This window comes from Equus asinus, chromosome 12, assembly GCF_041296235.1.
Source record: "Equus asinus isolate D_3611 breed Donkey chromosome 12, EquAss-T2T_v2, whole genome shotgun sequence".
Lineage (NCBI taxonomy): Eukaryota > Metazoa > Chordata > Mammalia > Perissodactyla > Equidae > Equus > Equus asinus.
Genome location: NC_091801.1, coordinates 43,603,926 through 43,625,952, shown reverse-complemented (window position 1 = coordinate 43,625,952; position 22,027 = coordinate 43,603,926). Strand labels below are relative to the sequence as shown.

The window sequence follows — 22,027 nt, the reverse complement described above, 5'->3', positions numbered from 1 at the left end:
GAGGATGTCTATTCTCAATTCAGAACTGTGCCAACCACTCCATCAGCCCAGAATTGGGAAACTGAACCTGGCAATCCCCATTCTAAAGGTTCACTCACTACCTCTACCCAACTCACTGATTAGTGCAGTGAAATCTTTAAAACTGCACCAGAAACACTGTTTGGAGAAGGGATAAAGGGATCCTCCTCTTCGAGTTACTGCAGCACAAACTGAGCAGGATCTCTGCCAGTTCTTCTCTATACCTGGACAAGCCTCCTCATTGCTACCTTCTGCTACTGAACACCTGTGCTACTCACTCTCTTCCCCTCGCCATCCTTGATGGTAGTGAGAACCAGAAGGCTAACAGAGGGATATGACAAAATCAAATAAGACCCACTTTTTCTCCACAGTGGCAGTCTAGCAGATAGCAGCATAGACCACCAGTTCAAACTAATAATTAGTTAAATCCATTGGGGTTCATAGACCTGCAGATACGTTCACAGAGATCAGCAAGCTCTGAGTTTAATTTTGTGTTTTAATTTTAAACACATCATAATATAAGCATAGTCTGGATCACCTGGATGACTACCTTGTAACTTACTATGGCCAAAAGATTTCAGGACTCACTTTCCATGTTTGTGTTAACAATCTGGTTGGTAACATAGTACTACTTCAATTGGCTTGGGCTAATCAGAAAGTATGAGATGGTCTTAATACTAAATGATGTATTGCCAAACAAAAACAAAATGATGTCCTGATCACTATGGTAAAAAAAGATTTCAGAGTGGACTGAACAGAGCAACACGATGAGAACTGAGTCATCTCATGGGACTCAGCTGTGTAGATTTGTCATACTCAAAAGAATCTGCTGGACTGGCACCATACTTAAGCCGAGAGTAGAACTTTGGCTTCAGGAGAACATAATTTTTCACATTAAATTAATATTTTCAGTTAATATTTTACTGTTTTGTTATTTCATTACTATATTGATTTCAATAGTAACATAAGTGCTTTTAAGCATGAGGAGCTTTACCTATTTTATGTCTTATATTTAAGTAGCAATATAATTCAAATTAAGTCAACACACAGAACCCATGAGAATTAAGTTTTAAGCATATATAGCTGAAGTTTGTGAAACACTGAGTTAGATTACATATGTAAGACAGTTTGGCACATCAATGTACAATGTGTGAAAGTTGAAAAACACCTACACAATACACTACCTAATGGCTGCATGTTCCCTTGTATTGATGTAGTACAACTTACCTAACCGCTCTCTCTTTTTTTTTTTAAAGATTGGCACCTGAGGTAACAACCGTTGCCAATCTTCTTTTTTTTTTTTTCCTGCTTTATCTCCCCAAACCTCCCCCGTACATACTTGTATATATTAGTTGCAGGTCCCTCTAGTTGTGGCATGTGGGACGCAGCCTCAACATGGCCTGATGAGCGGTGCCATGTCTGCGCCCAGGATCCGAACCGGCGAAACCCTGGGCCATGGCAGTGGAGCGCATGAACTTAACCACTCGGGCACGGGGCCGGCCCCCCGTCTAACCACTCTCTATTTAGGTCAATTAATTTTTCATATTATTACAAATACTAATACTATAATAAATAAGTTCAAGTAGTGAACTCTTTCCTTCTTTTCGGGATTACTTCCTTGGAATAAAATGGAATTCCTGGAAAAAACTAGCACCTAAAATTGAAAAAACTCACACTTCCACGAGCATCCTGAGTATACCAATATGATCAGAACAGAACTAGCATCATGGTTACCCTTACTTTCTGTTACTTGTACATCTGGGACATGTGCATTCCTTGCATCTTACCTCTTTATGATTATCAGTGTACACAGTCTCTTTTCTTTTTTGCCAAAGATTAAATTTAATATAGACTTTTAATCAGATATTTTCTTTGCTCTTCAAATACAAAGATGTTTCCAGTGAAAGTGATACTCAGGTATTTATTTGTAGATGAGAAGATCAGTGGGGGCCAAGAGCAATTTCTGTATTGTTTATATGTGAAGCCTAGGCTCAGGTTAGCCCATTTTGCTAATAAGTCTGTTCTAAAGGAATCATTTGCCTCTGATTTTTCCCTCCACTACTGTCTGTACAGTGCTGTTTCCTGAAATTTCCTTGAATTTTCTGTATGCCTACATCCTTCAGTTTGAACAAACAGGAGCTATGTTATAATTCTGCTTTCTCTCTCTGATGTTAAGGAATAAGTAACACAAAATACCATTAAGAACACTACTAATAATCATAATGTAATGGAATGACTAATATATTTTTATACTTTTCTAGGCAATCATATATAAATTCTAAAGCTGATGAATAAAAAGGAGAGCATATTCTTTCACGGCATTAAAATATATTTTGCAGTTTAAGATATATACCAATAAAAACTAATCAAAATGCAAAATACACACATGAAAAAAACTGCTTGCTAAGAATGTTTCAATTGCCAAAAGATGCATTTTAGCAGAATACATCAGGTTAATTTTTCTAACTCTTACTCCAGCTACCTAGGATATACTTTGTCATTAAATAAGGCAATTTACTCACAATTCTCACTAAGATCTCTAAAATATTCTATTTGACAGAAGGTCTTATTATTCTTTAACACTGTTATTTTTACAGGAAAAAGTTGCCTGGGCTTCCTCTTTGAATTTCTGACGAAGAAAAGTCTGGGGATTAAACGGAATGAGTATCAAAAGTTCATTGCATGTGGTAGTCAGCCTCCAAGATGGTCCACAATGATCCCTGCCTCCTGGCATTAACACCCTCTGTAGTCACTTCCTACACTGCACTACAGTTAGTCTGTGACCAACAGAATACGGTGGAGCGATGTAACATCATTTCTGAGATTAGGTCCTAAAATATATCTGGCTTCTACTATGGCACTCACTCTACACTCTCGGATCACTCACTATAAAGGAAGCCAGCAGCCAAGATGCGAGCAGCTCTATGGAGAGTGATAAGAAACTCAGGCCTTCTAGGTCAAAAGCCAGCAAGGAACCAAGGCTTCTTGTAAACAGCCACGTGAGTGAGATTGGAAGTAAATGGTCCAGGGCCATCAAGCTTTTAGATGTCTGTAGCCCCAACCAACTCTTGACTGTAACCTCATGAGAAGCCCTGAACCAGAACCACCCAGCTAAGCCACTCTGGATTCCTGACCTTCAGAAATTGTTTGAGATAACATCTATGGTTTTCAGTTGTTAAGTTTTGGGGTGACTTGTTATGCAGCAATAACTAATACATCACATAATCAAGTGATGCATTATAAAATAATGCTTGTTTTATACTAAATACCATTTCACTCTCAAAAGCAAGACCTAGTCCATAAGTACTAAAATAACATTCTCTGAGTGTCCTATTAAATTTCTAACAATGAATCCCAACAGAATTTTAGAAAAGTATTATGTCAACTTAAAATATTCTCTAACAGGCACTTTCTGACATAATAAGAAATCATCTTAGCCGCCCTCAGCATCCATACCAATTCTTTAATACTATTCTATATTAAAAGGAACCAAAGCTCCATAGAGAAATGGCTAATTCCAAATCTTTCAGAGAATGTACAAGGTGAGCCTGATGAGCCAGAAAACAAGAAAGCTTTCAAAGATGAATGAATTTGTGTCAAAAGAACTCAGAAGCCAGCCTGAAAGGATTCCTATTGACCAAAATTGTGACAATTTGAGCAACAAAAAGAATAATGATGGTAAAGGATTTAGTCCTATTAAATCAATGAAAATCCATTAAGTAGAGAAAGAAATTAAAAAAGAGAACACAAGAAAAAGTTTTCTATCACTATCTGAGACAACTATTAAAACAATCTTACTTGAAAATTGGTAATTAAAGTGAAATTAAGCATTTGTCCTGACTTTCTAATAGTAGGTGAATTGAAAGATAAACAAAGAACCCTGGCTAAAGAAAAATTATACTCTTGAAGAATGAAGAATGTAGCTATTGAAAATAGAAAAATATAATTTTGTAAACCCTAATGAAATTATTAATTTCAGCAAAGATTATCAACTGGAGTTACAACTGTTAGGTAAATGGTTATCAGGGAAAAGGACATTCATTGGGTGCCCCAAAACACCACACAGATTATTTTCTAGTCAAAAGAGGAAAACACAACTATTCAATGGAGAGATCAGACCATCACCCCTCAAACGAGCAGTACGTCTCAGCTTCACTAGGGGTAGGCCAAATAAATACCACGTAACTTCTAATGGCATAGAACATGAAAACATATTATCATTGATGTACTCAAACCAGAGTTGCTTATCTTGAACCCATTAAGCTTTTAGATACAACTTCCAACTTATAGAAACACAAGAAATAGAGGAAAAAGGTAGATGACACCACAAAGAAGCAACAAGAGAAATTCATACAGCGGGACATTCTGTAGGACAACTGACTCAGTCCCTTCAACAAACCGTTGTCATAAAAAAAGGACAACGTTATAGTTAAAGAGAATTAGGGAATATAATAATCAGATGCAATATGTGGTCTTGAATTAAATACTGGTTTGGATAAACCAGCTAAATAGGCTATTTTAGGGTCAACAGAGGAAAATATGGATTGAGTATTAGATAAGATAAAAAGTTGTCAAAATGGAAAGGCAGAGACTGGCAAATAAAGAAAACAGCACAAAAAACAGTATGTGCAAAACACCACATTTTGGCAAAAAAAATACATATATAAATACATACAGGCATACACATACACACAGACATTCACATAGAAAAAGATCCAAAAGAATAGGCACCAAGGTCTAAAAAATGCTGAGTGATCTCTAGGTGGTGGAAATGTGAAGTTATTATTTTATTGTTGCTGGTTTTAATTTTCTACAACATACATACATTGCTTTTGTAATAATAAAGTTTGGTTCATCCCTGTATTTATAAGAAGAAATACACTTAACCCATAAACCTGGATAGCTATATTCGAAAACTTCTAAGGAAAACTTAAAAAATCCTTTATATAAAATTGTTGCCAGCATGTGACTCAATATAAACAAAGCCCAACAAGAGATACAGCCCTTAACGCTGAATCTCAATAACTTAAGGGTATCATATTTTTCATTTGGAAATTGTAGAAAGAAATGTGTAACAGAAGAAAAATTTCATTTTAAAAAATTTAATCATGTTAAGTGTTTTAGGCGAAAAAGTGCTATGGAGAGGAAGGAGAATATTCATCATTCAAAAAATAACTTTTTGAAACCGACCAATGACAAGAAAACTTTTGACATGTCTCAAATTAGCCCTCCATTTCAAAGAAGCCCCACTCCTACTCTCCATTTACTTGCTATTAAAGAACTGAGGCTGCTTTGGTCACCAAAAGGGACGGGTTTATTAATTCAAAGCACACTGTCATAGATTAACACAGAATCCTTATCTGTGGTAGTTAACTTAATGATGTATCTGATGCCTCTTCCTTCTATTCATGAAGCTATGTCATCAATGTTAAATAAAAGAGGAAAGGAGGTTTATTCATATATGATAATGTTGCTACATCTGCAAAAAGAGAGACAAGATGGGTGTAATATTTTTCAATTGTTGCATGACAAATGACCACAAATGTAGTGGCTTAAAACAACACAAATTTATTAGCTCACAAACACAGCACAGCTGGGTGGACTGTCTGCTCAGGGTCTCCCTAAGCTAAAAGCAAAGCATCAGCCAGGGCTGCAGTTCTCATCTGGGGGCCTGCAGTCCTTTTACAAGCTCACTGGCTGTTGGCAGAATTCATTTCCTCCTCATTTCAATCCAGTAACGGCACAGTAAATCCTTCTCATGCTTTGAGTATCTCTGACTTCCCCTCCTGCACCAGTTGGAGAAGCCTCTCCACTTTTAAGGGCTCACACGATTAGATCAGCCCCACCATCTAATCTTTCTACATTAAGGTCAACTGTGCCATATAACATAATCACAGGAATGATACCTCACCATAGTCACAGATGTGGTTTAGGGTGTGGAATACTGGGTGGGGGAAGGGGGGTTATTTTTAGAACTGAATACAAAAGCCACAAAACATTGTAAAACTTAATTAAAAATACTTTCTTACCTGTTAATAATGAACCATGCAACCGTTAGCATTCCTGCTAGCCATGTTCCACTCATAAGCCAACTTGTAACAAATAAAGCAGTAACATATATTCCTTGCAATCCAAAAACAATGCCAATATAGAAATACACTGGCTCAATAATCTCCTAATGGGAAGAAAAAAAGAGAGAGAGGAGATAATAGGATGACATTAAATAATTTTGAGGATTCATAAATATGTGAATAAATAAATATTAAAGTCAAAAGAAAAACACATACATTGCTACCAGTTGCTTGATACAAAACGCTGGCAATAAGTTCTGGATAGAGAGACATTTGCTGCACTGCATTTATAGTCTTCAGAGATACAGTTTTGTTATTGTGTGTCAGTTCATAAACACCTAAAGACAGAAAGATTTTTCTCCATATTATTTATCCTGCTTTTATAATAATTAAACATGTCATTCAGGTCATTAAATATTTTAAATCATTATCAAGAAAGATCTCAAGATATAATATTCTGTGCCTCGTTTTTCCAATTTTTTTATTAAGTACAAGAAAAAACAATACCTATATTCTGAGACAAATCTCCTCAATCATGGGCTCCCAAAAGATCAGTTTTATTTTAGAAAAATATTGTTATTAAAAATACAAATGTGGGGGCCAGCCCTGTGGGCAAGTGGTTAAGTTTGCAAGCTCTGCTTCAGTGGCCCAGGGTTCGCCAGTTCAAATCGTGGCTGTGGACATGGCACTGCTCACCAAGTCATGCTGAGGCGGCGTCCCACAGAGCACAGACAGCAGGACCACAGCTATGATATACAACTAGGTACTGGGGGGCTCTGGGGAGAAAAAGAAGAAAAAATACGAATGTGGCTATCATACCTCTTTCAAACGAAGGTGCCTTTAACATATCTTTATAATAAGAGTAATAAATGGCACTGTCACCTTGAAATGTGATTTCCCGTTCCAGCTCCTAAAAGAAAATGAAATGATTACTTAAATAGCAGTGTGCTAAATTTCAACTGCATTCTTCCTTCTCTCTCCTCATCTTCTAGATTAATACTATTTATTTATCCTTTTATTCAAAGATACGTTTGAACTTTCCTTTAATCACTAGTGCCTAAATTAATGAGGTTAAACTTTTTCAATAATCTGACAATCATTTTAATAAAACACCTAAGGTTTAAAATGGATTGTAGAGCCAGCCTTGATAGTCAACAGTTAAAGTTCAACACACTCTGCTTTGGTGGCCTGGGTTCTGTCCTCGGCGCAGAACCACCCCACTCTTCTGTCAGTAGCCAGGCTATGGTGGAGGCTCACAAAGAAGAACTAGAAGAACTTACAACTATACACAACTATGTACTGGGGATCTGGGGGGAAAAAAGGAAGAAAAAGGAGAAGACTGGTAACATATGTTAGCTTAGGGTGAGTTTTCCCCTGCAAAAAAAACAATAAATAAATAAAATGGATTGTAACTCCTAAGTAATTTACCTATGACTTATAAGGAAACAAGATTTAGGAAACAGGTTTTCCTGTATAAGGAAAATCTAGAAGGAAAAGGAAAAGAAATGCCCTAAGGACAACAAGAACAGTAAGGCAGGTAATAAAAAATGATGGTTGAGGTGTTAGAACTCCATAATAAAAAGTTTAAGAAGAAAGTAGTATTTTTTTTCGAGGAAGATTAGCCCTCAGCTAACATCTGCTGCCAATCCTCCTCTTTTTGCTGAGGAAGACTGGCCCTGAGCGACATCCGTGCCCATCTTCCTCCACTTTATATGTGGGACACCCGCCACAGCATGGCTTGACAAGTGGTGCCATGTCTGCACCTGGGATCTGAACCAGCAAACTTAACTGCTGTGCCACCAGGCCAGCCCCCAAAAGTAGAATTTTCTATTGCAATTCCACTTCCCTATGTATCCAGAAAAGCAAGCCCTTAATTAGTACTTTTCAAGAGCAGCAGATACCTAATCAATGCTTTTCAAATGAACTTCCAGAAATATAAGCAAATCTTAATATTAGGATATACAGAACCAACAATACAGGTAGTCAAGACATTGAAAAACCTTGTGCTTTTCACTGTGAATCAAGCTTTCATAAATCTATATTTTTAAATGAAATTCATTTATTTTCACGCATATTTATCAATTAACACAAAAACAAGGTTATCAGAGCAGTTTCCCCAAAGTTTGATCAACAGAACTTCCTAAGATATAAATGAGTATTACCTAAAAAAAGTTCTATAATTAAATAAGTTATGTAAAAGGCTGGATTGAAGAAAGTTAAAGTATAATTAAATAAGTTATGTAAAAGGCTGGATTGAAGAAGGGTTTCTTTATTGCAAGACTTTTCAGAGTTTCAGTATACATTACGCACTGTGAATCTCCAAGAGGAAGTCATTTCCAGATTTATTTGACCAGTGAACCCTATTTTTCTCATTTAGAGCTTATTAATCTAAATAAATTTTCTTAAAATGATTTTATTAATGGAAACATTTGTTTTTTCCTAAGATTTCAAAGATGTAAATTGTTGGTTTTTTTTTTCAGGAAGATTAGCCCTGAGCTAACATCTGTTGTCAATCCTCCTCTTTTTGCTGAGGAAGACTGGCCCTGAGCTAACATCGTGCCCATCTTCCTCTACTTTATATGTGTAACGCCTGCCACAGCATGGCATGAAAAGCGGTGTGCAGGTTCCCACCCAGGATCCGTACCAGCAAACCCTGGGCCACTGAAGCGGAATGTTCGAACCCACCCATTGTGCCACAAGGCCAGCCCCAAAGACGTAAACTCTTAATCAGCACTTCTCAAAATTTAATGTGCACATGAAACCCCTAGAGATCTTATTAACATGTATATTCTGATTCTAAAATGGGACCTGAGAATCTGCAATTCTGAAAAAGTTCCCAGATGATGCCAATGTTCTTGGCTCATATACAATGCTTTGAAAAACAAGGTTCTTGATGAATGCCTTCTGTATTTTCAAATCTTTGGTTGTTCTCAATTCTGCCTATACAACAGAAGTTGCCTGGAAATATTCTGTGCAATACTGATCCCAGGTACTCCGTCAACCCCCACCTAAGAATCTGTGAGGGACAGATGCAAAACAGAACAAAATCATTCCATTTGCAATAACATGGATGGACCTTGAGGGAATTTTGTTAAGTGAAATAAGCCAGGTAGAGAAGGATAATCTGTGTATGACTCCACTCATATGAAAAACTTAAAAATGTGGACAAAGAGAACAGTTTAGTGGCTACCAGGGGAAAGGTGGGGTGTGGGGGGTGGGCACAAAGGGTGAAGTGGTGCACCTACAACACGAATGACAAAGATTAATGTACAACTGAAATGTCACAAGATTGTAACCTATCATTAACTCAATAAAAAAAAAGAAAAAAACAAAAAGAATCTGTGAGGGAGGTTATTTTTTGAAAGCTCCCCAGATGATTCTATCATACATCCAGTGTTGAGAACTACTAATAGTTAACCTGCATAACATATTCAAGGAAACAGGATATGCTCCAGTAACAGCTTTTGTCAAATCGAAACAGGTAAGTAATTATTCAGTTACACGTTTTGGTGTTGTTAGGTATATTAAGGGCTTAGAAACATTTAGTCAGCTTGACTACCTGCTCAAAAATAAGAACAACAGTAGTTTGGGCTGAGAAAAGAAAACCCTTAGTGGCAAGTGGCAACACTGTGAACTTTACCATTGCCTATTATATCTGATTGTGAAGCTAAGTCTGAAAACAAACTTATTCAAAGGCCAAATGAATTATGAATATAATTATAGTGATTAAAGAGTCTGTGGAATATACATGATTTAAAACCAAACATTAGGGGCCAGCCGAGTGGTTAAGTTCATCTCCATTTTGGCGGCCCAGGGTTTCACTGGTTTGGATCCTGGGCGCACACATGGTGCTGCTCATCAAGCCACACTGAGGTGGTGTCCCACATGCCACAACCAGAAGGACCCACAACTAAAAATACACAACTATGTACCAGGGGGCTTTGGGAAAAAAAGGAAAAATAAAATCTTTAAAACCAAACATTAAACATACTACTATGTGGCAACATCTTAATAAATACTGTTATGCCTGTTAATCATTTTCAAACCCCCAAAACATTCAATTATGTAATCCAAAATCTATTCTCATGCTGAAACTTCCACAGATTGTTTCTGAAATGTAAACTACCAAAACTACTAAAAAGCTGCCTCAATTCCAAAACATTTCACTGTCATCAAAAGTGCCTGATAGGGGCCGGCCGGGTGGCCAAGTGGTTAAGTTTGCACGCTCACTTTGGCCATGCTGAGGTGGTGTCCCACATAGCACAACTATGTACTGGGGGATTTGGGGAGAAAAAGCAGGAAAAAAGAAAAGTCAGGAAAAAAAAAGTCCCTGATAAATTAATTGCACAAAGAAAAGCATCCTCATAGTCTCTATTCTATGGATTTGAAATACATTCTATTAAATTTTTCAAGGTTGATACTGTGACTGTGCTCTCAAAACAACTTCTATACCATTTTGTTTCTAACGGCTGTAAATAAGAGAGCCCTTATACTGATCACACATATATTTTGGCTCATCGGAAAACATATTACTTAAATATATACTAAAACAACTTTCACATGCTCAAAATTCTTTCTCCTTACCTGCCTGTTGGAAAACCAGAATCTCCGTTCATGGTAAGCTGATAAATAGAGAGCATACATCATACCACTAGTAACTGCTGCAAGACAGCCAATGAAAATCTTTGCAAAGCGCTGAAATAATACATCTGAAAAAGCACATTAAAAGTAATCAGATGTAGATGATATTTATGGACTTTTATTAAAAAGGAAAAAGTAACCAAAAAGTAGTATGTACTCTTAACACAATGTGATGAAAATGACTAACTCTGTGGTCTTCCTCTCCAAAACCCATAACCCCAGTCTAATCATGAGAAAAACAGCAGACCAATTCCAATAGAGGGGCATCCCACAATACACCTGACCAGGACTCCTCAAAACTGTCAAGGTCATCAAAAACAAGGAAAGCCTGAGAAACTCCTCACAGCCAAGAGTAGCCTAAGGAGACATGATGACCAACTGTAATGCGGTCTCCTGGATGGGATCCTGGAACAGACAAAGGACATCAGAGAAAAACTAAGGAAGTCTGAATAAAGCATAGACTTTAGTTAAAAATAATGTATCAGTATTGGTTCATTAATTATAACAAATGTACTATACTAACATAAAATGTTAATAATAGGGAAATCTGTAGGGGGGGTGGTAACATAGGAACTCTGTCCTATCTGTTCAGTTCTATAAATCAAAAATCATTTTTAAAATTAAAGTCTATTGATTTAAAAAAAGGAATAAAAGGAACGTACTACCAAATATCTAAAGAAAAAATACAGGTTAATTCAAATTACTGTTGAGATTTTCTCCTTATCAAGGAATTTTTTTCTTTACTGAGGAATAATTTACCTACCATAAATTACAGCCAGTTAAAGTGTACAATTCAATGACTTTTGATGATTATGTATTTAAAACACCATATACAACTGTTACGTATATGTAACTACTTGATGAAATAACATAAAAAACATTTGGATTTTCTACACACAGGACGATTTAGTCCTGCAGAGCTATTAAGATTAAGTACATGAGCAGAGGTCTAAGGGCCAAAAGCCCTGTGTTGTATTACTGAACTACTGACAGATGCATAAAAATCAAATTGTTGATTTACTAGTTTAGCTAACCTAAAATCTTGGCTATTTTCAAAACATTATTTAATAAATATTAGTCTGCATAGCATAGTAGAGATATTAAATAGACTAATTAGTTAGATATCACTAAATTAATAAGAATTATATTCAAAATGCTTGAAAAACACTACCCAATAAAGGAAATATTAGCATGAGTATGATGCAATTGCTTTAAAATTACTGTTTCCAATAGCATGTAGAAAGCATTTGGCCTGGTACATAGCAAGTGATCCTAGCTACCACCATTGAGCTACGGCAGCATACCTGCAAAAATCTATGATAGTTAATTAAAGCAATGTTCACGTGATATGAACTACAAAAAACAAATAAGAAAACTTATCTATGGTGGCAGTTTGACAAAAGTGCTTCAAAGTTTCTAAACGTATCTATTCCTGTTTTTTTTTCATTAAGTCTTAGATAATGGCAAATTAATCCTAATTATCAGAGGCTATTATAAAAAATATATTCAACCAAATCCTATATATAAATGCCTTGCCTTAATACTAAATATTTTGTTTTTGAAAGTTTGTTTGTAAAGAGTCAAAGATGGAATCAAGCTATCAGCGTTTGGTATTAGTGCATATATTTTGGAGAAAATAAACAACTCTAGGCTTTGGAAATTATTGTCTTAAAAAATTATCATTTGAATTGGAAAATTGAAAAATAAAGGACCTGACTTTTAATTAAGTTATATTAGTCATAAACCAGCCTAATCAGATAACTTCTGTGTTATCTGTGTTACCCCTTCACTTGTAAAATGTTAATCATGCACACAAAAAAAAAAAAAAAAGAACCCTACATAAGAGAAAGAAGAAAAAGAAAAATGTAAGTACACTGAAAGTAATACTTGCCAAAATTTTAAGAGTAATATATCTACTGGAATTATTCATACATCTTATTTTTATTATACTTTTCTCTATGTCCTACATTTTCTACCCTGAAATAATTTTTGCAATTAGGGAGAAAATACTATTTTATAGTAATCTCTGGATTGTTTATTATCTTTTTTATATTGTATTTTCCAAAATGTTTTAAATGACCACTCTATTAGTCAGCTTTGCTGTGATAAAAAAGTGGCCTCAAACTATCAGTGGCTTAACAAAACAAGGTTTATTTCTCACTCATGTTACTTGTGGGAAACTCTCCACCCAATTCCAAACTTCAGATTAGCTGTGGCTCTTCTCCATATACCTTCTTCAGAGTTCCAGATTGTGATCAGTCCCTGTTTGGGACATGCTCTTCTCATGAGAGGCAAAGAAAAGGAGAACAGGCAGAAGCATACAACGCCTCTATAAGTTTCTGGTCAGAACTAGTACACTGCTTCTTCCACTCATTCCACTGGCCCAGGTAAGTCACATGGTAAGCCTGACAATAGGCAAGGGAAGAGGCACCCAAATCACACGCCAGTGGGAAGTGATATATAATCCACTTTTAATTGAGAGGGCAAACATTTGGGAACAATAAAAGGGAACAATAAAATCTCTCAAAAGCTCAGCCAACAATTCTCCTAGGTGCTTACCTAAGAGAAATAAAAACAAATGTCCACAAAAAGATGTGTACAAGTATATTCATAGCAGCCTTATTCATAATAACTAAATACTAGAAACTACTCAACAAGAAGAGAAGGGTTAAATACTTATAGCACCATGAATCTCAAATGATCATATTTTCAAAGGACAACATACTGAGCTAAGTGAAAGAATCCAGACACAAAGGCATACATGTTGTATGATTCCATTTATATGAAATTCTAACGCATGTAAAGTTAAACAATCAATATTGAAAAATATCAGAAGAGTAGTTGTCTTGGGGGTACAAGGCAAATCTACTTTCTGGAAACCATACAAAGGAGCTGTCTGGGAAACATTTTGTATCCTATTCCAGCTGTATTCAAGTGTTAAAACTTATTTAAATAAACACAAGATTCTGTGCATTTTATTATATGTTAATTATACATTAATTTTTTAAAATTCAATCACTCAGTTTTGCAAAGGAAAGAACAATTTTGTTGGCTTTTACCTAATTGATTCCAGTCAGCTGCACATTCTAACAACTACACTCACAACTTTTTCTTCTAGATATGCCTCTCTCAAAGATTTAATTACATGTATTTTGAGCTTATCAAGCTTCTGTGGGACTGCACCCTTTGTCTCTTTTCCCTGAGAACTTTGTCCAGCTGAAAGGACTTACCAGCAACTACCTTGATCCATTCACACATTTTTACAAACCATGCTGACAGCCTTGCCCTTTGATTTGGTCATTGCTCTGAGGATTCATCTTAATCAGCCTTTGTTACTCAAAGTATTTATTTTATTTTTTACTGGTTGAAAAAAATAAATAGTTCTAACTTCAACAAGTCTCATAAGTTTAGGATTCTCTATCTCCCTCTTCATTCCTGCTTGCAAATAGGCCAATTCTGTCCTAAATTCAGCTCTTTCCTGTTATCAAATGCAGCTGATAACTAAGTCACTCTAGTGAACATTCTGTTTTGTAATCTTGTTACGTAAAATAATAAAAAATTAGTATTAATGGGGCTGGCCCCGTGGCCGAGTGGTTACCTTCCCATGCTCTGCTTCAGCGGCCCAGGGTTTCACTGGTTCAGATCCTGGGCACGGACACGGCACTGCTCATCAGGCCATGCTGAGGTGGCATCCCACATACCACAACCAGAAGGATCTACAACTAGAATATTCAACTATGTACTGGGGGGCTTTGGGGAAAAGAAAAAAAAAAAAAGATTGGCAATGGTGTTAGCTCAGGTGCCAATCTTAAAAAAAAAAATTAAAATTGCAACTATTCACAGGAAATAGTTTCATAAAATGTTTTGTGACTGTACAATACGGATTATTATTTTTCCAGCTTCCAAAACGTTTTCTTGCTGCTAGCCCCTGAACTAGGTCTGTAGATGACCCCAATGTGTTATCTTATTTGAGCAAACATACATAAATGGGCCCTCATCTCTCTATGGGCAGGAAGCAATTTGAGAAAGCTGTTCAGCTCCTAAAGATGGCATATTCTCCAAAGCCATCTTCAGATATGGTTTAGAAGAATATGGAAAAGGAAGGACCTCCGGAGGGTGGAGCCAAGGACCATGAACAATGAACTAGGAAGCTACTCCAAAGGCAAACAACTGGGGCCTAATCAAGAAACATTCTCTACCCCAGAGTAAGGAGACTGCATATTTATCTAGTCAGATTTCAGAATTGCTATGGACCAGTGGCTAATGTATGTCTCTCACTCTTCCTCTTTCTGAATGGAAGCATTTATTTTGGTTATCCTGTCCCTGTCCAACAATGTACAATGGGAGAGGAGGCATATGCAGAAAAAAGAGTTAGCATAGCAGGCCTGCAACTGCTTTGTTAAGAAAGGCCTGCTTGCCTTTCTGCTCTTTCTTGCTCTTGGCTGGCATCTGGGAACTTGGTTTGCACGAGGGTTCCCACCATTCTCTAACTGATAAGAGTAGCTTACTGTACCTAACTTGTTTGTACAGACAATGTGGTTCATGTTGACTGCTTTCCTTTTGGGAGTCTAGAATTTTGGTATGTGGTAGGCAGAGTGCACATGACCAGCTGCCAATAAAAACCCTAAGCAGAGTCACTATAGCTTCCTTGGTAGACAAAACAACAAATGTCACAATTTGATGCTGAAGGAATAAAGCACGTCCTGTGTGACTCCACTGGGAGAGGAATCTTGGAAGCTTTGCCTAGTCTCTTGTGAACTTCAATCCACAGGCCTTTTCCCTTTGCTGATTTTTACACTGTTCACTGTAATAAATCATAGCTGTGAATACAACTATATTGTGAGACCTGCAAGTCCTTCTAGCTAATCTGAAAAGATGGGGGTGGTCTCGGGCTCCCGTGACACAGAGCAGATAACTTGTCTTTTTAGTTCATAAGTCAGAACTAAAACGATCAGAATGGATCAGAATGAGTCATAGCTATCCCTCATGTAGATAAAAAAACCTTGGGCTTCAAGACTGATGCCATGACTGGATAAAACTGGGCATCTTCCTTGGGGTGGGGGAGGTAGCAAGTATATTTTGTCTGAGGGAGAGAAGTAAATATTTATGACCAAAAGGACAGAATGTGGTAGACTGTTATTATTATTCCCAAGTTTTGTTTCCTTTCCTATAGAAAGATTATTCATCCCTGCCCACTACCATGTGACTTACAATACTTCCCTGTAGGAAGAGTATACTTCTCCATCCCACGTGTAGATTGATTATACGCCTTGCTTTGGTCAACACGATGTGCGTACAAGTGACAGTGTGTCAATTCAGCAGAAACTTTAGGAGGCAATGCCTGATTCTGCCTGCTCTCCTGCTCTTTTCCTCTGCCACAAGAAAGCATGTCCCAAATAGGGGTTGTTGCTTTATGACACATGAAGCTACATCAGCCAACCTGTAGCCACAACATGTAATGTTAATCAGAAATAAATGTTTGTTGTAAGCCAGTGAGATTTAGGGATTTTCCTACAGCAAAACCTAATGAAAGTTGACCAATAGCACCACATACTTAATCACAAAATATGTTTACTCATTTAAAACATTAATATAAAATATATTACCTAGCATAACTATTTTTGTAGTAGCACAAAAACTCCAAATCTATCTAACTTACATTTTGGAGCTCTTTCAGGAATTGGAGTGTCATTGATTTTCTCTTCTTTGGCAGATTCTTTATTTTCTGAAGACTTTGGCTTTTTTCTTTGGCGTAGTTCTATAACTGCTCCTTAAAATATTTGAGAAGTTATTGCAGCGTGTGTACCAAATTATTCTGTCTGTATCCCAAAATGATTAACTTTTATTATACTAACACAAAAGTAACATGGAGACCAATTAGTACCAAAGATAATTTTTTCATAATTATTTTAGCACTTCCTACAAAACTGTCTTTCCTACAGACAAAGACAATATAGGCTAAACCTCCAACCAGTGCTTTCAGAGTCCTATTGATAAACCAACGAGCTCTTCTCCTGAGACAATGTTATTTTCAAACTATCCCAAAATAAGTAAACTCTTTTCCAGAATTATCAGGGGACAAAGTGTTATTTAATAAATTAGCTTATTATCTTCATTACCTGAGAATATCATATGTATCATTCATGGATTAACAATTTTTTAAAAATCACAATATAATAAAATACATTAGTCATAAAACTATACTTCAGTTTTTTAATAATCCTGAAAGTTCTGTAGAATTTCACAATGCCATGGTATCATTACCGTTCAACAATCATAGATTTACATATTAGAAAATAAGCTGAATCTATAAATATCCCTATATTTGGGAAGCTCTCAGAAAATTCCCCAATATTAGATACCCTTTCTATATCCGATTAAAAAAATGTAATACAGAAAGTATCTCAATACAAGTAAACTAAATTCCAAATTAAATAGGAATTTACTATATTCAACTTAACTACTTTTCCTCTCTAGAATTAATTATCTTATGGGGTAGACTATGACTGTCATGCAGGTACACAATGTCCTGTCAAGTTTATAAGGTGGTACAAGAATTTATCTCCTCCTTACAGAAGCAGAGGAGAGACTTTTTCTTTTCTCTTAGTAATGACTTTAGTCTATGAAATATCAGCCTAAAAAGAAGAGTCAAAAGAGGAGAAGGGAATCAGCTACTGTTACTGATGATCAAATGGATGGTTCTCTAACTTTACTGTGCAAAATGAATACAATAAATATTTTTAAATAGCTTGAAAGGAAATTCATGCTTGCAAAAAAATTTTTAAACGCTGGCCTAGTGAGAATAAAACTACTGTACGTTTAGTGGATTCAGTCTGACTAGCCTAATTTTTAACCATTTCTATACTATCATTTATTTCGTAGTCATGTTAACTAGTGAAGCCAAAGAATACATTAGAAAATGACGTTGTTATTAGAAAAGCCATACTGTAGATTTTAAGTATTTTTGCATGCAAATCTGGGTCAACTAATAAATATTATTATATTCTTTCTTCATGATGCTCTTTTAATTTTCCCCTGCTATGGGTTAAAGAAAAAATTAGAAGCTGTCAACAAGAACGAAGATTTATGTAAAGCCAAATAAAGTCTTCAGATACAAGTTATTATTTTTAATTTTATTAAAAAAGAACACAAACAAAAAAATATAACCACAAGAAGAGTACTTAATAGTTACACATGCGGGGCTGGCCCCGTGGCCGAGTGGTTAAGTTTGCACGATCCCCTTCAGTGGCCCAGGGTTTCACCAGTTGGGATCCTGAGCACGGACATGGCACTGCTCATCAGGCCATGCTGAGGAGGCATCCCACACACCACAACTAGAAGGACCCACAACTGAAAATACACAACTATGTACCAGGGGTCTTTGGGGAGACAAAGGAAAAATAAAATCTTAAAAAAAAAAAATAGTTACACATGCATGATTAAACATGAATAGAATTGGATTTTTGAAAAAAATGACTTGGGGGTCCAGCCTGGTGGGCAGCGGTTAAGTGCGCACATTCGGCTTCTCGGTGGCCCGGGGTTCGCCAGTTCGGATCCCAGGTGCGGACATGGCACCGCTTGGCATGCCATGCTGTGGTAGGCGTCCCACGTATAAAGTATAGGAAGATGGGCATGGATGTTAGCTCAGGGCCAGCCTTCCTCAGCAAAAAGAGGAGGACTGGCAGTAGTTAGCTCAGGGCTAATCTCCCTCAAAAAAAAAAAAAGAAAAGAATGACTTGGATAATTTTAGCAATCAAGTTAATAGATTTATTGAGGTAGTTAACAAATGTATGTGACCACTGGGTTAGATAGGTCTCTTTTATTAGAGTCTAAAAGCACACATTTAAGATAAAGATAAATTGGGAAGGGAATATTCACATAAAAAGTGTTCTTTATAAAAAGCTATCATTTTTCTTTTTAAAAAATTTCTTTATAAAATGAATCACTTTACAGGGACTTTAATAAAGTGTTCTCTGTGCATATAAATGGATTTTATTTATAAAAGTACAATTTACACAAAAATTTTGCACAGATCCCCAAATAATTTATGGAGTATACAAATCTTAACAGTCATCTCTCAAGAATTTATATTAGCAATGACAAAGGACCATACAAATAAACAATCTATAAAGGACTTGTAATATTTTCTTGATTTTAAGATGCCACACATTTTAAGATACTATTTAATAACAGTTCTTTAGGGAAAAAAAACACTACTATATTAAATTCATACACTGAATTTAAGACATGCCCATTTCAGTGGCATTAAACTGTGGGAGCAAAAAAGTACACCTTGGGAAATACAGTATTCATTTTGGCCAATCTCTTCAATCTTGTCCCCAAAATTAGTTTTTTGCCTGTCACCAAGAAACAAAACATGGATGCAAATTTCACCTCATTTCCTTTATTGATCTTAAACTTCACAACTGATAAACAAAGTCAGGACTCTGTCTACGTGGATAAGCAGTGAAGGCCAAAGCGGTGGACAAGCTAGATTATTAATTTCGATAGGAAAGCTCTGGAACAGCATTCAAGTTTCTGTTTCACTATCCTATATCTTTAGCATTGTAAAGAAAAAGTCAAACTAAATGAAAATAACATAGCTACAAAAATAACCTGCTATTTCAGTCTCCGGACCAGTGATCATCACATGAGATTGTTAGTCAGGCTACAAACAGGCTTGCAAATGTCCATGCAGACCATACCTAGCAATTTCCAAGTGAAGTTAATACAGCTCTTCTCAAAGTTGTCACTTCTTTCTTTGCTCTAACATTTCTTTCAGGAGGCATAAACACCCTGACCCTCCATAGCATCAAGGAAGACCTTTTTAGAAGATGAGATTCCCAAAGAGTATTTACTTAGAGAAAAAGTGAGACAAAGAGGATCCAAGTGGGAATGTGAATGATAAGCAAAAAGGGATACAGAGAACATCAGGATACAAGTAAAATAAATAGACTATTCAGTCTCATTTTAATACACTGAATACAAGATAGCATGTGTTTTGAAAAAAAGCAGAGTGCCAAGTAAATGTAAAGCACTCAGAATAACGCCTGGCACACAGACATGTTTGCTACAAATATCATTACTAGCATCAGCATCATGATGAGAACTGACTCATTCACTGTTGACTATTATATCCCAGTACCTAACACAGGAAGCTCCCAAATGTTTATGGAATTAAAAAATTTGTTTGGGCCAGCCCTGTGGCCTAATGCTTAAGTATGGCACACTCTGCTTCAGCAGCCCAGCTCAGTTCCCAGATGTGGATCTACACCACCTGTCAACAGCCATGCTGAGGTGGAGACTCACATACAAAATAGAGGAAGACTGGCACAGATGTTAGCTCAGGGAGAATCTTCTTCAAGCAAAAAAGAGGAAGACTGGCAACAGATGTTAGTTCAGGGCCAGTCCTCCTCAGCAAAAAAAAAAAAAAAGCATGAAACTATATTTTAACGAAACTGCAACCCATTAATTGTTCCATATAAGATATATTTCATTGCTTTGGATGATCTATAATTGTACAACCAAAAACCGTTTTTCACTTTATATCACAGAAGCAAATTTCATAAAACTTTATGGTATTTTTAACTGGTTCCACATTACATCTTTTAATTGGGTGTTAACTATAATCTCCTAAAACAATTTCTCATTTTGCACTATGTATAATATTAAAGACTTTTAGTACAGTGGTATTAAATTTTTTCGTGCTTTAACTGAAGCACAAAAGTGCTCATGGAAACATACAAGCTAGCTTATCAACCTAACCCCATAGATTTGCAATTAGTCAGAAAAGGAAAAAACATCAAGCAACGTTTAAAATAATATACTACAACCAAGATAAAACCAAGGCAACAAATGGAATTACATTCTTCCTTACCAACTACAAACAGCTTTGGCTTTGAAGCTGCTTTTAGGTAGAGTGTCTCAAATTTAGATCAGTTTTAACACTGAAAACTCAAGGAAGAGGAAGCAAATATGAAGCAAGCATGAGCGCAGGGGCAGAGCAGTAAGTCACAGAGCAGCCACACTTCTTACCATTAATTTTTTTTAAATCGCTTTCCACTAAATTCTTGAAAGTCTCCCTTGCATTCTTGGTTCAGTAAGGCTTAAATCTAAATAGACCACATTCACAACTCCACTCAATCAAGTAAAAAGTCATGCTTTCCACCAGAATGAAAAAATCTAACTGCCCAACCAAATGGCACCATCCTGTATTCCTGTTCCTGAAACTAGTACGGGTATCATGAAGTTACTATGCCATGAACGTTTCCTATAATACTGTATCTATCAGTAGCTAAGTTCCTCCCAACTCCCCATTTCTCTCTCATATCTACCATTTTCTATGAATAAATACTGCCGAATGAATTAATTTTCTTGGCATTGGCTCTGAAGGAGCATGGACAGGTTTCCCAGCCCACCCACTTTCACCCTCAAACACTCCTGGCCTCCTGATCCTCCAAAACTACTTACACCCCTTCGCCCACGGCCTTCTCCCCCTAACGTTTAAGAGAACTTGGCCGTCATCAGTTTCCGCTTGTTCATCCCCTCCCAATTCACCTTACCATGTCTATCCCAAGCCCCTCTTTACACCCTGGGCGCGCGGCTCCTCTCACCTGGTGACTGTATCTGTCGGAATCCACAGACCTTTAAGGAGCGCGCTCAATGAGGGGCATCTGGTTAAAGACTATCACTTTCTAATATGCACTCAGTCCCTACACCTTCTAACCCAAACCATGTCCCCCACCCGATCAATCATCTGGTCTTAGCCCTCCCTCTCAACCCACAGCTTTTTCTCTTCCTACCCAATTTCGAACTTTAAGCTCCACCTTTGCTTCCCGCTTAGTCAATGAAACTTCGGGCTACCCACTCGGCTCCCTGTGAATTTCGCCGCAAACCTCCCCCCGCCGCCCCGCTCCTTCCCGCCCTCCGCGCGGGGCCGCAGCCACCCGCCCGGGCCTCCGGGCCCCTCGCGCCCCTGCCCCTCTTTCCCGAGACCTCCGGCGACAGTTGGCGCGCGAGACCGCGGGGCAATCACCTTCTTCCTCCGCCATGGTCTCCGCGGAGGCCGGGTCGCCCCTCCCGCTGCCCAGCGGCCCGGAGTCTCCTGCCCTCCGCGTTGCGGAACCCCTCTGCTGCCCCAGGCCCGTTCCTGGCCGCCGCGCCCCCACTTCCTGACCCGCCCCTCTCCGGTGTCGCCGCCAACTGCGTCCCCCTGGGCGGCCGGGGAACCAGAGTGCCGGGAGCAGAGGGCGGCCGGAGCTCTTCGCTGGGGCGCCCGAGCCTGCGCAGGCAGGAGG

General features: G+C 37.4%; 1 protein-coding gene across 6 annotated transcripts in view; it reads right to left on the bottom strand.

Annotated features, from left to right (window-relative positions):
- The window catches only part of DPY19L4 (dpy-19 like 4), a 62,247-nt gene extending 40,220 nt beyond the window's left edge, over nucleotides 1-22,027 (bottom strand). Inside the window, exons 1-7 of one of the 6 annotated variants that reach the window (XM_070481357.1) lie at nucleotides 21,766-21,908; nucleotides 16,390-16,500; nucleotides 10,674-10,711; nucleotides 6,972-6,999; nucleotides 6,786-6,865; nucleotides 6,306-6,427; nucleotides 6,048-6,193 (exon numbers count right to left, since the gene is read on the bottom strand). In XM_070481357.1, coding sequence (XP_070337458.1) covers nucleotides 6,048-6,193; nucleotides 6,306-6,362 — 203 coding nt within the window. In that variant the 5' untranslated portion in view covers nucleotides 6,363-6,427; nucleotides 6,786-6,865; nucleotides 6,972-6,999; ... (1 more) ...; nucleotides 16,390-16,500; nucleotides 21,766-21,908. Of the gene's footprint in view, nucleotides 1-6,047; nucleotides 6,194-6,305; nucleotides 6,428-6,785; nucleotides 6,866-6,908; nucleotides 7,000-10,673; nucleotides 10,799-16,389; nucleotides 16,501-19,435; nucleotides 19,554-21,765 lie in introns of those variants that run through there. The other 5 variants (XM_014841675.3, XM_070481356.1, XM_014841680.3 and 2 more) reach the window with 5 other exon arrangements.